This window comes from Scyliorhinus canicula, chromosome 23 (assembly GCF_902713615.1).
Source record: "Scyliorhinus canicula chromosome 23, sScyCan1.1, whole genome shotgun sequence".
Classification (NCBI taxonomy): domain Eukaryota; kingdom Metazoa; phylum Chordata; class Chondrichthyes; order Carcharhiniformes; family Scyliorhinidae; genus Scyliorhinus; species Scyliorhinus canicula.
Genome location: NC_052168.1, coordinates 22,766,151 through 22,779,164, shown reverse-complemented (window position 1 = coordinate 22,779,164; position 13,014 = coordinate 22,766,151). Strand labels below are relative to the sequence as shown.

At 51.3% G+C, this 13,014-nt stretch overlaps 1 protein-coding gene across 3 annotated transcripts in view; it reads left to right on the top strand.

Moving 5' to 3' along the window:
- The window catches only part of zc3h7bb (zinc finger CCCH-type containing 7Bb), a 100,834-nt gene that overhangs the window by 74,394 nt on the left and 13,426 nt on the right, over positions 1-13,014 (top strand). For all 3 annotated transcript variants that reach the window (XM_038783644.1, XM_038783642.1, XM_038783643.1), the window contains exons 14-17: positions 2,083-2,288; positions 3,879-3,979; positions 7,596-7,777; positions 10,942-11,018. In XM_038783644.1, coding sequence (XP_038639572.1) covers positions 2,083-2,288; positions 3,879-3,979; positions 7,596-7,777; positions 10,942-11,018 — 566 coding nt within the window. The remainder of the gene's footprint in view (positions 1-2,082; positions 2,289-3,878; positions 3,980-7,595; positions 7,778-10,941; positions 11,019-13,014) is intronic.

Below are 13,014 nucleotides of genomic sequence, written 5' to 3'. Positions count from 1 at the left end.
CTTTCGGGACTTGTGGGAGGAAACTGGAGCACTCGGAGGAAACCCACGCAGACACGGGGAGAATATGCAGACTCCGCACAGACAGTGACCCAAGCTGGGAAATCAAACAACATTACGGACTACAAAGCGAAGCCGAGCAGTATCTCTGGAAACAGCACACCCCTCCCCGATGAACTTAATGCATTCTATGCTCGGTTTGAGCAGGTAACCAACAATCCTCTGTCGAGTGCCCCAGCTGCCCATAATTCACCCATACCCACCATCAGTTTCCGAAGTCAGATCGCCCTTCCTGAAAGTGAACCCACGGAAGGCGATGGGCCCGGACGGGATCCCTGGTCGTGCACTTAGAGCCTGCGCATACCAGCTGGCAGAGGTATTCACAGACATCTTTAACCTATCCCTACTCCACTCCGAGGTCCCCACCTGCTTCAAGAAGACCACCATCATACCGGTGCCAAAGAAGAACCAGGCAACGTGCCTCAATGACTACTGCCCGGTGGCCCTGACGTCAGTTGTAATGAAGTGCTTTGAGAGGCTGATCATGAAGCGCATCACCTCCATACTCCCGGAACGCCTTGACCCACTTCAATTCGCATACCGTCGCAACCGGCCCACATGAGACGCCATTTCCCATTTATTGATTACAGCTCCGCCTTCAACACCATAATCACAGCCAAGCTCATATCAAAGCTCCAAAACCTAGGACTTGGCTCTCCACTCTGCAACTGGATCCTTGACTTTCTGACCAACAGACCACAGTCAGTAAGAATGAACACCAACACCTCCTGCACAATAGTCCTCAATACCGGTGCCCCGCAAGGCTGTGTTCTTAACCCCCTACTCTACTTCCTGTACACACACGACTGCATGGCAAAACTTGGTTCCAACTCCATCTACAAGTTTGCTGATGATACGACCATAGTGGGCCGGATCTCGAATAACGACGAGTCCGAATACAGGAGGGAGATAGAGAACCTAGTGGAGTGGTGTAACGACAACAATCTCTCCCTCAATGCCAGCAAAACTAAAGAGCTGGTCATCGACTTCAGGAAGCAAAGTACTGTACATACCCCTGTCAGCATCAACGGGGCCGAGGTGGAGATGGTTAGCAGTTTCAAATTCCTAGGGGTGCACATCACCAAAAATCTATCCTGGTCCACTCACGTCGACGCTATCACCAAGAATGCACAACAGCGCCTATACTTCCTCAGGAAACTAAGGAAATTGGCATGTCCACATTAACCCTTACCAACTTTTACAGATGCACTATAGAAAGCATCCTATCTGGCTGCATCACAGCCTGGTATGGCAACTGCTCGGCCCAGGACCGCAAGGAACTTCAGAGAGTCGTGAACACCGCCCAGTCCATCACACAAACCTGCCTCCCATCCATGGACTCCATCTACACCTCCCGCTGCCGGGGGAAAGCGGGCAGCATAATCAAGGATCCCTCCCACCCGGCTTACTCACTCTTCCAACTTCTTCCATCGGGCAGGAGATTCAGAAGTCGGAGAACACGCACGAACAGACTCAAAAACAGCTTCTTCCCCACTGTCACCAGACTCCTAAATGACCCTCTTATTGACTGACCTCATTAACACTACACCCTGTATGCTTCATCCGATGCCAATGCTTATGAAGTTACATTGTATATCTTGTGTTGCCCTATTATGTATTCTCATGTATTTTCTTGAATGTTGTTTAATTCCCTTTTCTTCCATGTACTGAATGATCTGTTGAGCTGCTTGCAGAAAAATACTTTTCACTGTACCTCGGTACACGTGACAATAAACAAATCCAATCCAATCCGATCCAAACCAATCCCCGGTCCAGTTGAGCATTTTACAAAATTTATAGTTAGGCAAGTGGTTGTTGACAGACTCTGATTATACAGGAGTTGGGACATTTAGCTTTCACAAATAATAACAAAGAGCTCCGAACGTTTTCTCTGTTCAGGCAAGTTATTGTATTTTAAGCCAGATGAGATGACTTTGGGTTCAGTTATTCACTTGCCTACAAGTAGCGAGATTGACGTTGCATTCTAATCATAAAGGCGATGGTCTCTAATTTGTTTGTCTGCAGATATTGCGAGTAAAGAAGATTGCAAGTATGGGGACCAGTGTACGTTTGCTTATTGCCAGGAGGAGATTGACGTTTGGACGTTGGAACGCAAGGGAACTATAAACCGCGAACTACTCTTCGATCCACTTGGGGGTGATACGCGACGCAGTCTCACAGTAGCTAAACTATTGAAGGAACACCTTGGCCGCTTCATGTTCCTTTGTGAGGTGAGATGGTGTAAAGACAGCTGGATGCCTTATAACAGCAACACCTCCCCAGACCAGACAATGGGCATTGCCATTTGGAAATTCTGGCCCCGACACCAGCGGGCATTGGAAAGTCAGAGCCCTCGGGCAAGCACCGTTCAGTACTGATCTGTAGAAATGGGGACCGGACGGAACGGCACTAATGGGGGTTTTTACGGGCGGCACGGTAGCACAGTGGTTAGCACTGTTTCCTCACAGCGCCAGGGTCCCTGGTCCGATTCCCGGCTCGGGTCACTGCCTGTGCGGAGTCTGCACGTTCTCCCTATGCCTGCGTGGGTTTCCTCCGGGTGCTCCGGTTTTCTCCCGCAAGTCCCGAAAGACGTGCTTGGTGTGTGAATTGGACATTCTGAATTCTCCCTCTGTGTACCCGAACAGGCGCCGGAATGTGGCGACTAGGGGCTTTTCACAGTAACTTCACTGCAGTGTTAATGTAAGCCTACTTGTGATAATAACGATTATTTAAAAAATGTAATTAAAGTAAATGGCTCCCCAAATTCCTCCCACCCCCACCCGATCTCATAAAGTGGATAGGGTGAACCAGAATATAACTTCAGGGCCGGTCAGGTCAATAGGGGCAATAGGTCAAAAACATTTAACAAGGTGCAGAGTAAACTATAAATATTCCAAAGATGTGCAGGTTAGGTGGGTTGGACATGCTAAATTTCCCCTTAACTGGGGCTGCAGGGGGAATGGCCCTGGGTGGGGTGCTCTTTCAGAGGGTCGATGCAGACTCGATGGGCCGAATGGCCTCCTTTATTCTCTGATAAGCTGTGGAGACTGGGTAAACACATGGGGGCGGCTCTGTGGTTAGCGCCGCTGCCTCACAACTCCCGGGGCGAGGGTTCGATTCCGGCCTCAGGTCACTGCCTGTGCGGAGTCTGCACGTTCTCCCCGTGTGTGCGTGGGTTTCCTCCGGGTGCTCCGGTTTGCTCCCACACTCCAAAGGTGTGCGGGTTAGGTGGATTGGCCTAGTTTAGCTCACTCAGCTAAACCGCTGGCTTTTAAAGCAGACCAAGGCAGGCCAGCAGCACGGTTCGATTCCCGTACCAGCCTCCCCGGACAGGCGCCAGAATGTGGCGATTAGGGGCTTTTCACAGTAACTTCATTGAAGCCTACTCGTGACAATAAGCAATTTTCAGTGTCCAAAAGGTTAGGTGGGGTTACTGGATTACGGGGATAGGGTGGAGGTGTGGGCCTGGGTGGGGTGCTCTTTCCAAGGGCCTGTGCAGACTCGACACGGTGTTGAAATAGCCGTACAGACTGTCTAATACCCTCGTTCAATCACAGATCTGAGCTGGGCAGCTCGGGAGTTGATAATTACCAAACAAAATGGATACAGTTCAGCTACAGAGTTTACACCGTGTATCCCGTCTCAATTGCCTTTTCTGATCCTTGACCTTTGCCTCAAGTCCTTAAATCAGTGTCTGCCAAGCTTAAAGGGCATAATATCCTGGATCTTTCCTTGAATGGGTAGTTAAAATCAAAACCTTTACCCTTGTCCAGTTCATAGTTTGCCAGTCCTTGATGCTGTGCCGATTCTTTCTGTTGCAGGAATGTTTTGACAGCAAGCCCAGATTAATAAGCAAGAAGGTGAAGGACAACGCATTAATCTGCTCTAACCCAGAAACTAAACACATCTTTGAGGAGAATAAGTGAGTAAACAAGAATCGTGTTCCAGTGGGTAAAGGTAGCCCGTTATTCGGCTGCACGGACTGGAAAGTCCCAGCTCCACCCCCTGGTTTGAGTTGGGTTGTACAATGGCAGCGGCCGGAGGGGCTGGTTGTTCCATCAATGCCCCTCGGCTAGAAGGTGAAAATATATCCGGCAGGATTCCCTGCTCCTCAGTACTTTGCACCGACTCCTTCCTGTATCAGTAACGGCACAGAAGTTAGCACTGATGCCTCACCGCTCCAGGGACCCGGGTTCAATTCTGGCCTTGGGTGACTGTGTGGAAACCACACATTCTCCCCGTGTCTGTGCGGGGTTTCCTCCGGGTGCTCCGGTTTCCTCCCACAGTCCAAAGATGTGCAGGTTAGGTAGATTGGGCGTGATAAATTGCCCCTTAGTGTCCAAAAGGTTTAGGTAGGGTTACTAGGTTACAGGGAGGGATAGGCGTGGGCTTACGTAGGGTGCTCTTTCCAAGGGCCGGTGCAGACTCGATAGGCTGAATGGCCTCCTTCTGCACTGTAAATTCTATATACATGTCGTCACATTGGGCGAGGCCAAAATTGGACCTTAGTGCCATCTGTGGTCGATAGATTTGCCTTCACTTCACCACCATGTAGAGTCTTCGAATGGTACTGCACAGAAGGAGGTGACACAGTGGTTAGCACTGCAGCCTCAGGGCAGCACGGTGGCCTAGTGGTCAGCACAACCACCTCGCGGCGCCGAGGTCCCAGGTTCGATCCCGGCCCTGGGTCACTGTCCGTGTGGAGTTTGCACATTCTCCCCGTGTCTGTGTGGGTCTCGCCCCCACAACCCAAAGATGTGCAGGGTAGGTGGATTGGCCACACTAAACTGCCCCTTAATTGGAAAAAATTAATTGGGAACTCTAAATTTATTTTTAAAAAACAAAAAAAGATTATTTTGCAGGTCACCTTAATTCTGTGTCCTCTGGTTAGTGACCCTTCTGCCAGTGGAAACACTTTCTCAATCTGTACAGTTGCGCAGTCTCAGGGTAAGGAGGCTGATCCTATAGGACAGAGCTGGGGAGACATCTCTTCACTCAAAGGGGTGTGAATCTTTGGAATTCTTTGGAATGAATAAACTGGGATTGTTCTCCCTAGAGAGTCGGAGGCTGAGGGTGAGTTTATAAAATTATTAGAGGTATAGATAGGGTGAACAGTTGGAGGCTTTTTCCCAGGGAGGAAATGATAATTACGAGGGGGCACAGGTTCAAGGTGAGGGGGGAACGGTTCAGTGGAGATGTGCGGGGGAATATTTTTTTACACAGAGGGTGATGGTGGCCTGGAATGCACTCCCAAGTGAGGTGGTTGAGACAGATACGTTAGCGACCTTTAAGACTTATCTGGATAGGCACATGAACAGACGGGATGTCGAAGGACACAGACAGTTGGTCTCGATAGGACACGCGATCGACGCAGGCTTGGAGGCCCAAAGTGCCTGTTCCTGTGCTGTGGATGTTGTGGATTCTCCATCGTTGACCACACTTAAGGCCGAGATGGACAGATGTTTGGTTTCTTGGGGAATTGAGGGACCTGGGGAGTGGGCGGGAAAATGGAATCGAAACCCAAGATCAGCCATTGAACGGCAGAGCAGGTTCGACAGACCGTGTGGCGTACTGCTCTTATTCCTTATATTCTTGTGTCCTTGTACTCAATTAACAGAATTTTGAAGACTTTCATTAAATCCTCCTCCTCTGTTCAGAGGAGAACAATCCCAATTTCTCCAGCCTCTCCAGAGAACGATGTCCACATTATAGGAGGGATGTGATAGCACTGGAAAGGGTGCAGAAGAGATTTACCAGGATGTTGCCTGGGCTGGAGAGTGTTAGTTATGCAGAGAGATTGGATAGACTGGGATTGTTTTCCTTGGAGCAGAGGAGACTGAGGGTGGTCGTGATTGAGGTGTAGAAAATTCTGAGGAGCATAGACCGAGTAGACAGGACGAAACTTTTCTCCTTGGTGGACGGATCAATGACCAGGGGGCAGAGATATAAGGTAAGGGGACGGGAGGTTTAGAGGGGATGGGAGGGGAAACCTTGGGAGGTGGTGGGAGTGTGGAACTCGCTGCCTGAAAGGGTGGTGGAGGCAGCGACCCTCAGAACGTTTAACAAGTATTTAGATGTACACTGTAATCCCAAAGCAGACACGGCTATGGGCCAAGTGCTGGGAAATGGGATTAGTTAGGTGGTTGTTTTTGACTGGCGCAGACGCGATGAACCGAGTGGCCTTTTCTGTGCTGTAGATCTCTGTGACGCTAACTGAAGACCCTCATCCTGGTAAGTAAAGTAAGGCTGCTTTCCCCTTTGAGGGGGGAGAGCTGACTGGTGGTGGTTTAACCTGAGGGTCACCACACCTCAGGCGAGGGGCAAGGTTGAGAAGGCGGGGCCTTCAGGAATAACCTCAGCCGGAGCGGGGATTGAACCCACGCTGCTGGCCTCTCCCTGCATCACAAACCAGCTGTCCAGCCCACTGAGCTAGATCGGCACCCTCATCCTGCTACCATTCTGGCAAATCCCTTCTGCACCCTCTCCTGGGCCTGGACATCCTTCCCAAAGTGTGAGGCCCAGTATTAGATACGATACTCCCAACTGAGCCGGATAGCTTCCTCGCCTTTGTGCCCCATTCCTCTATAATAGTCCAAAGATGTGCAGGGTAGGTCGGGTTACGGGGATAGGCCGGCGGAGTGGGCCCAGATGGGGTGCTCTTTTGGAGGGCGGGTGCAGACCCGTTGGGCCGAATGGCCTCCTTCTGCCATGCAGTGATTCTATAGTTCTAATAACTACTTGAGAAAGATACTGGAGAGTGCCTTTAACTTGTAGAAGTGGAGCCCAGCAAACCATTGTCAGCATGGAAGTGAAAACTGGCAGATAATCTTTGTTTGAAACATTGATAGGTTTTTGTTCGGTAAAAGTTGGGGATCCAATAGCATTAAGCTTCGGAGCAGTCAGAAACTTATTCAGTGATGGAACAGGCCTGAGGGGCTGAATGGCCTATTCCCGTACTGCTGAAATGGTGATTAAATTGCTTTTAAGTGCGACTGAAGTATTTTTCACTCGGCTAAACAAGGGTATTGAGGGTCACAGAATGAAGGTGGGTATACCACAGGCTGGACACAATCTACCTAAATGATGGGACGGGCTGGAGGGGCAGCATAGAATTACCGCAGCACGGTAGCATTGTGGATAGCGCAATTGCTACACAGCTCCAGCATCCCAGGTTCGATTCCGGCTTGGGTCACTGTCTGTGCGGAGTCTGCACATCCTCCCCGTGTGTGCGTGGGTTTCCTCCGAGTGCTCCGGTTTCCTCCCACAGTCCAAAGATGTGCGGGTTAGGTGGATTGGCCATGCTAAATTGCCCTTAGTGTCCAAAATTGCCCTTAGTGTTGGGTGGGGTTACAGGGTTATGGGGATAGGGTGGAGGTGTTGACCTTGGGTAGGGTGCTCTTTCCAAGAGCCGGTGCAGACTCGATGGGCCGAATAGCCTCCTTCTGCACTGTAAATTCTATGAAAAAATGAATGCTCAGTGGTTCTGAAGCTTTGCTTGTACAAGGTGCGTATTTATTCCCTTTGTGGTTCTGCTCCAGGTGCCTGGTCCACATGTTGTGCGCCACGACGGTAAAGTACTCCAAGATCCGCCAATTCCAGGACCACTGCCAGTTTGACGTGTGCCGCCATGAGGTGCGTTACGGGTGCCTGCGGGAGGATAGCTGTAACTTCGCCCACAGTCTCATCGAGCTGAAAGTCTGGGTGATGCAGCAAAGTTCAGGTACACCGTTGTTTTCTTGCCTGCCTATTTGTAGGAAAGGTTTTGAGGGGGCCCACTACAAAGCGGCAAGACTAATTCTTTTTGAGCCGGTCCCCGTTTTTGTGCCTTTTTTAATTTCTCCGGCTTGGAGCCGGAAGCCCGCCAATCCACAAATCTCCCCTGTCTGTGGCAATTGAACTCTGATTGCCCTCGGGTGGCGGCCCGGCGGCGCAGTGGTTAGCACTGCTGCCTCGCGGCACCGGGGTTCGATCCCGGGTCGCTGTCCGTGTGGAGTTTCCACATTCGCCCCATGTCTGTGTGGGTCTCACCCCCACAACCCCCTGGATGTGCAGGGTAGGTGATTTGGCCTCGCTAAATTGCCCCTTAATTGGAATAAAAGGGGAGGGGGGAAAAGAACTCTGATTGTACAGTTCTGGTCGCCTCATTATAGGAAGGACGTGGGAGCTTTGGAACGGGTGCAGAGGAGATTTACCAGGATGTTGCCTGGTATGGAGGGAAAATCTTATGAGGAAAGGCTGATGGACTTGAGGTTGTTTTCGTTAGAGAGAAGAAGGTTAAGAGGTGACTTAATAGAGACATACAAAATGATCAGAGGGTTAGATAGGGTGGACAGCGAGAGCCTTCTCCCGCGGATGGAGGTGGCTAGCACGAGGGGACATAGCCTTAAATTGAGGGGTAATAGATATAGGACAGAGGTCAGAGGTGGGTTTTTTACGCAAAGAGTGGTGAGGCCGTGGAATGCCCTACCTGCAACAGTAGTGAACTCGCCAACATTGAGGGCATTTAAAAGTTTATTGGATAAGCATATGGATGATAAGGGCATAGTGTAGGTTAGATGGCCTTTAGTTTTTGACTTCCCATGTTGGTGCAACATCGTGGGCCGAAGGGCCTGTACTGCGCTGTATCGTTCTATGTTCTATTAGTTAGACTAAAGATGGGCAACCTGCGGCCCTGGGGGCAACGTGCTGCCCATCGGGGTACTGAGTGCGGCCCACGGGACATTTTTGTCGCCTGTTAACCACTCGCAGGGTTGCCACATTCCGTTGGTCTTCGTCCAACGCAGTTGTTTGGTCCACCGATATGGCTGAGGTCATTCGCACGCAAAGCAAGGACACGTGAAGTGAGGTGCTTGCTGACGACACGGAACATTGACTGTGAGAGCCGGGGGCTTCCTCTGCTACTGCATTCAAAGTGTAAATCATTCTGTTTTTAGCATTTGAAGTTGATGGCCGGTCTACGTGAACAATCGAGCATTTTGTCTAACCTCTTATGAAAGTGTTGGTGTGCATTAAATGTATTCAATCTTATTCATGTTTCTATAAAGGCAGCAGGGTGGCGCAGTGGTTAAGAAAGAACAAAGAAAGGGCAGCACGGTGGCCTAGTGGTTAGCACAACCGCCTCACGGCGCTGGGGGCCCAGGTTCGATCCCGGCTCTGGGTCACTGTCCGTGTGGAGTTTGCACATTCTCCCCGTGTCTGCGTGGGTTTCGCCCCCACAACCCAAAGATGTGCAGGGTAGGTGGATTGGCCACCCTAAATTGCCCCTTAATTGGAAAAAATAATTGGGTAATCTAAATTTATTTTAAAAAATAATTTAAAAAAAAAGAAAGAACAAAGAAAATTACAGCACAGGAACAGGCACTTCGGCCCTCCCAGCCTGCGCCGATCCAGATCCTTTATCTAAACCTGTCGCCTATTTTCCAAGGATCTACTTCCCTCTGTTCCCCGCCCGTTCATATACCTGTCCAGATGCATCCTAAATGATGCTATCGTGCCCGCCTCTACCACCTCCGTTGGCAAAGCGTTCCAGGCACCCACCACCCTGGTTAGCATTGCTGTCTCACGGCGCCGAGGTCCCAGGTTCGATCCCGGCTCTGGGTCACTGTCCGTGTGGAGTTTGCGCATTCTCCCCGTGTTTGCGTGGGTTTCACCCCCACAACCCAAAGATGTGCTGGCTTAGGTGGATTGGCCACGCTAAATTGGATAATCTAAATTTTTTTTTTTTAAATTCATGTTTCTATTCAGATAACCAACTAATGACCTCTTGAATGGCTGGATTGAACCTGCCTCCACCACACGCTCTCAACAGTGCATTGTGCCGTTAAAAAAGATGTTTTTTTTCCCACACCACATTTGCTTGATTTGCAAATCACTTTCAATCTGTGCCCTCTGCCACTTGATCCTTTTACAAGCGGGAACAGATTCCCCCCCTATCTACTCTGTCCAGCCCCCGCATGACTTTGAGCATCTCTCTCCAATCTACTTCTGGAGTTCTACCCCATCCTCCCCTCAGTTCACAATGCTTCCAGGTTTTGCGTCATCCCAACATTTTGAAATTGCCTGCAACATCAAAGTCTAGGTCATTAAAGTCACGCATTCACCTTCCACCATCTGGCCTGGGCTTGCCAAATCCTACCGACTCTCCTGGCTCGAGACAATTCACACCCCTTTAACCTGGGATTATCCCAGTCGCACCACCTGGACCTGTAAAGACTTAATTATCTGCAAAGATACGCATTCAAAGTATCCTCTTGCATCATTGACTTTGTGTGTTTATGAACCCACTTCTTCACTCGCCTGAGGAAGGAGCTGCGCTCCGAAAGCTAGTGACTCCAAACAAACCCGTTGGACTTTAACCTGGTGTTGTAAGACAGCTATGAAGCTTCAGTATTCCTCGTGGAATGGCAGTGAAATAGAACATAGAGCATAGAACAGTACAGCACAGAACAGGCCCTTCGGCCCTCGATGTTGTGCCGAGCAATGATCACCCTACTTAAACCCACGTAACCCGTATACCCGTAACTCAACAGTCCCCCCGTTAACCTTACACTACGGGGAATTTAGCATGGCCAATCCACCTAACCCGCACATCTTTGGACTGTGGGAGGAAACCGGAGCACCCGGAGGAAACCCACGCGCACACGGGGAGGACGTGCAGACTCCACACAGACAGTGACCCAGCCGGGAATCGAACCTGGGACCCTGGAGCTGTGAAGCATTGATGCTAACCACCATGCTACCATGAGGCCCCAATAGAAACAGGAAACGCTGGGAAATGCTCAGCCGGTCACGCAGCATCTGGGGAGCGGAGCAGAGTTTGTCGGTAATTGCCAGCACGTGCGGAGTTTTGCTTTCACGTTGTAGTGACCTCTTTCTGTCTCGCAGGGATCACGCATGAGGAGGTTGTGCAGGAGTCGGTGAAGTACTGGCTGAGTGTGGAAGCAAGTGCGAGCAGAACACAGGTACATTGCAGCCAAAGTGTAGGGTGAGAGGCCTGTCCGTGACAACAGCAACTTGCGTTGGTCCAAAGTCCCAAGGCGCCCACAGTCGTGGTATTTTTTTTCTTTAAATAATTTTTATTCAAGTTTTCACAAATTGTCAACAATAAGAATAACACAAAGAAATAAGAACAAACCCCCCCATATACACAAAGAACAAATTAACAAAGATAAACGATATAAACGCAAATATACACACCCAATCAAGAAAAAACAAACAAACCCTCATGAACCCCCCACCCATCCCAAACTTCCCCCCCACTGCTGTTGCTGACCATTGCCTAACCCTCCGCCAGAAAGCCTAGGAACGGTTGCCACCGCCTGAAGAACCCTTGTACCGATCCCCTTAAGGCAAACTTGACCCTCTCCAATTTAATAAATCCTGCCATGTCGTTAATCCAGGCTTCCACGCCTGGGGGTCTCGCATCTTTCCACTGAAGAAGAATTCTCCGCCGGGCTACCAGGGACGCAAAGGCCAGAACACCGGCCTCTTTCGCCTCCTGCACTCCCGGCTCCTCTGCCACCCCAAATATCGCGAGCCCCCAGCTCGGCTCGACCCTGGATTCAACCACCCTTGACATTGTCTCTGCTACGCCCCCCCCCAGAAAACCTCCAGCGCTGGGCACGCCCAGAACATGTGGGTGTGGTTTGCTGGGCTCCCTGAGCATCGAACACATCTGTCCTCTCTCCAGGGCCGGCTCAAGGCACCGGCAACTCGGGCAGTCGCCCGGGGCGCCATGTGCTAGGGGGCGCCAGACTCGGGTCCCGCGCATGCGCAGTTGGGCCGGTGCCAACCAGCGCATGCGCGGTGGCCGCCCTCCCCCAGGGCTGCCCCCCCCCCCCCCCCCCCCCCCCCCCCCCCCCCCCCCCCGCCCGCCCCCCCACCCCCCCGGTCCCCCCCCCCCTCCCCCCTGGTCCGCCACCCCCTCAGCCCCCCCCCCCCCCCCCCCCCCCCCCCCCCCCCCCCCCAGGGCGCCGAAGTTCAGCTTGCCCGGGGCGCCAGCAACCCTAGGGCCGGCGCTGCCTCTCTCCCAAAGGACCGGCTCAACCTTGCCCCGGTCATGTGCGCCCTGTGCAGCACCTTGAACTGTATTAAGCTGAGCCTCGTGCAAGAGGAGGAGGACTTTACCCCACAGTTGTGGTCTTAAACACAATGTGACACCGAGCCACAGGAGTTAGTAGGGCCTGCGAGAAAGGTGGGGTGGTTTAGGGATGAAATCCCAGAGCTTGGGGCCAAGACAACGGAAAGCACGGTCATCAGCGGAACACCAGTAATAATGGGGACCGCCTAAGAGACACGAGTTAGAGACTTGCAAGCACCATAAGATCCCAACTTACGGTATTAAGCGGCATTTCAAATAGAACATAGAACAGTACAGCACAGAACAGGCCCTTCGGCCCTCAATGTTGTGTCGATCCATGATCACCCTACTCAAACCCACGTATCCACCCTATACCCGTAACCCAACAACCCCCCCCTTAACCTTACTTTAATTAGGACACTACGGGCAATTTAGCATGGCCAATCCACCTAACCCGCACATCTTTGGACTGTGGGAGGAAACCGGAGCACCCGGAGGAAACCCACGCACACACGGGGAGGACGTGCAGACTCCACACAGACAGTGACCCAGCCGGGAATCGAACCTGGGACCCTGGAGCTGTGAGGCATTTATGCTAACCACCATGCTACCGTGCTGCCCACCATGCTACCCTACTGCCCCTAAATTGAGCACAGACACTTGGAAATAAAGAACTTGAGTATTGCTGGAGTATGCTTGCTCGGAGCTACATGAAGGGACCTGTCCTCTGCAGATAGGGGGAACATGTCCAGGCATTGCACCTTTACTGAATTAAACATTCACGTGGGGGCGCCAGTTCCCTGGTTCAATTTTCATGGCAACACCTCGACCAGTCGCTTTGACAACCAATCCGCACTTTTTTTCTCATGCACGAGAAC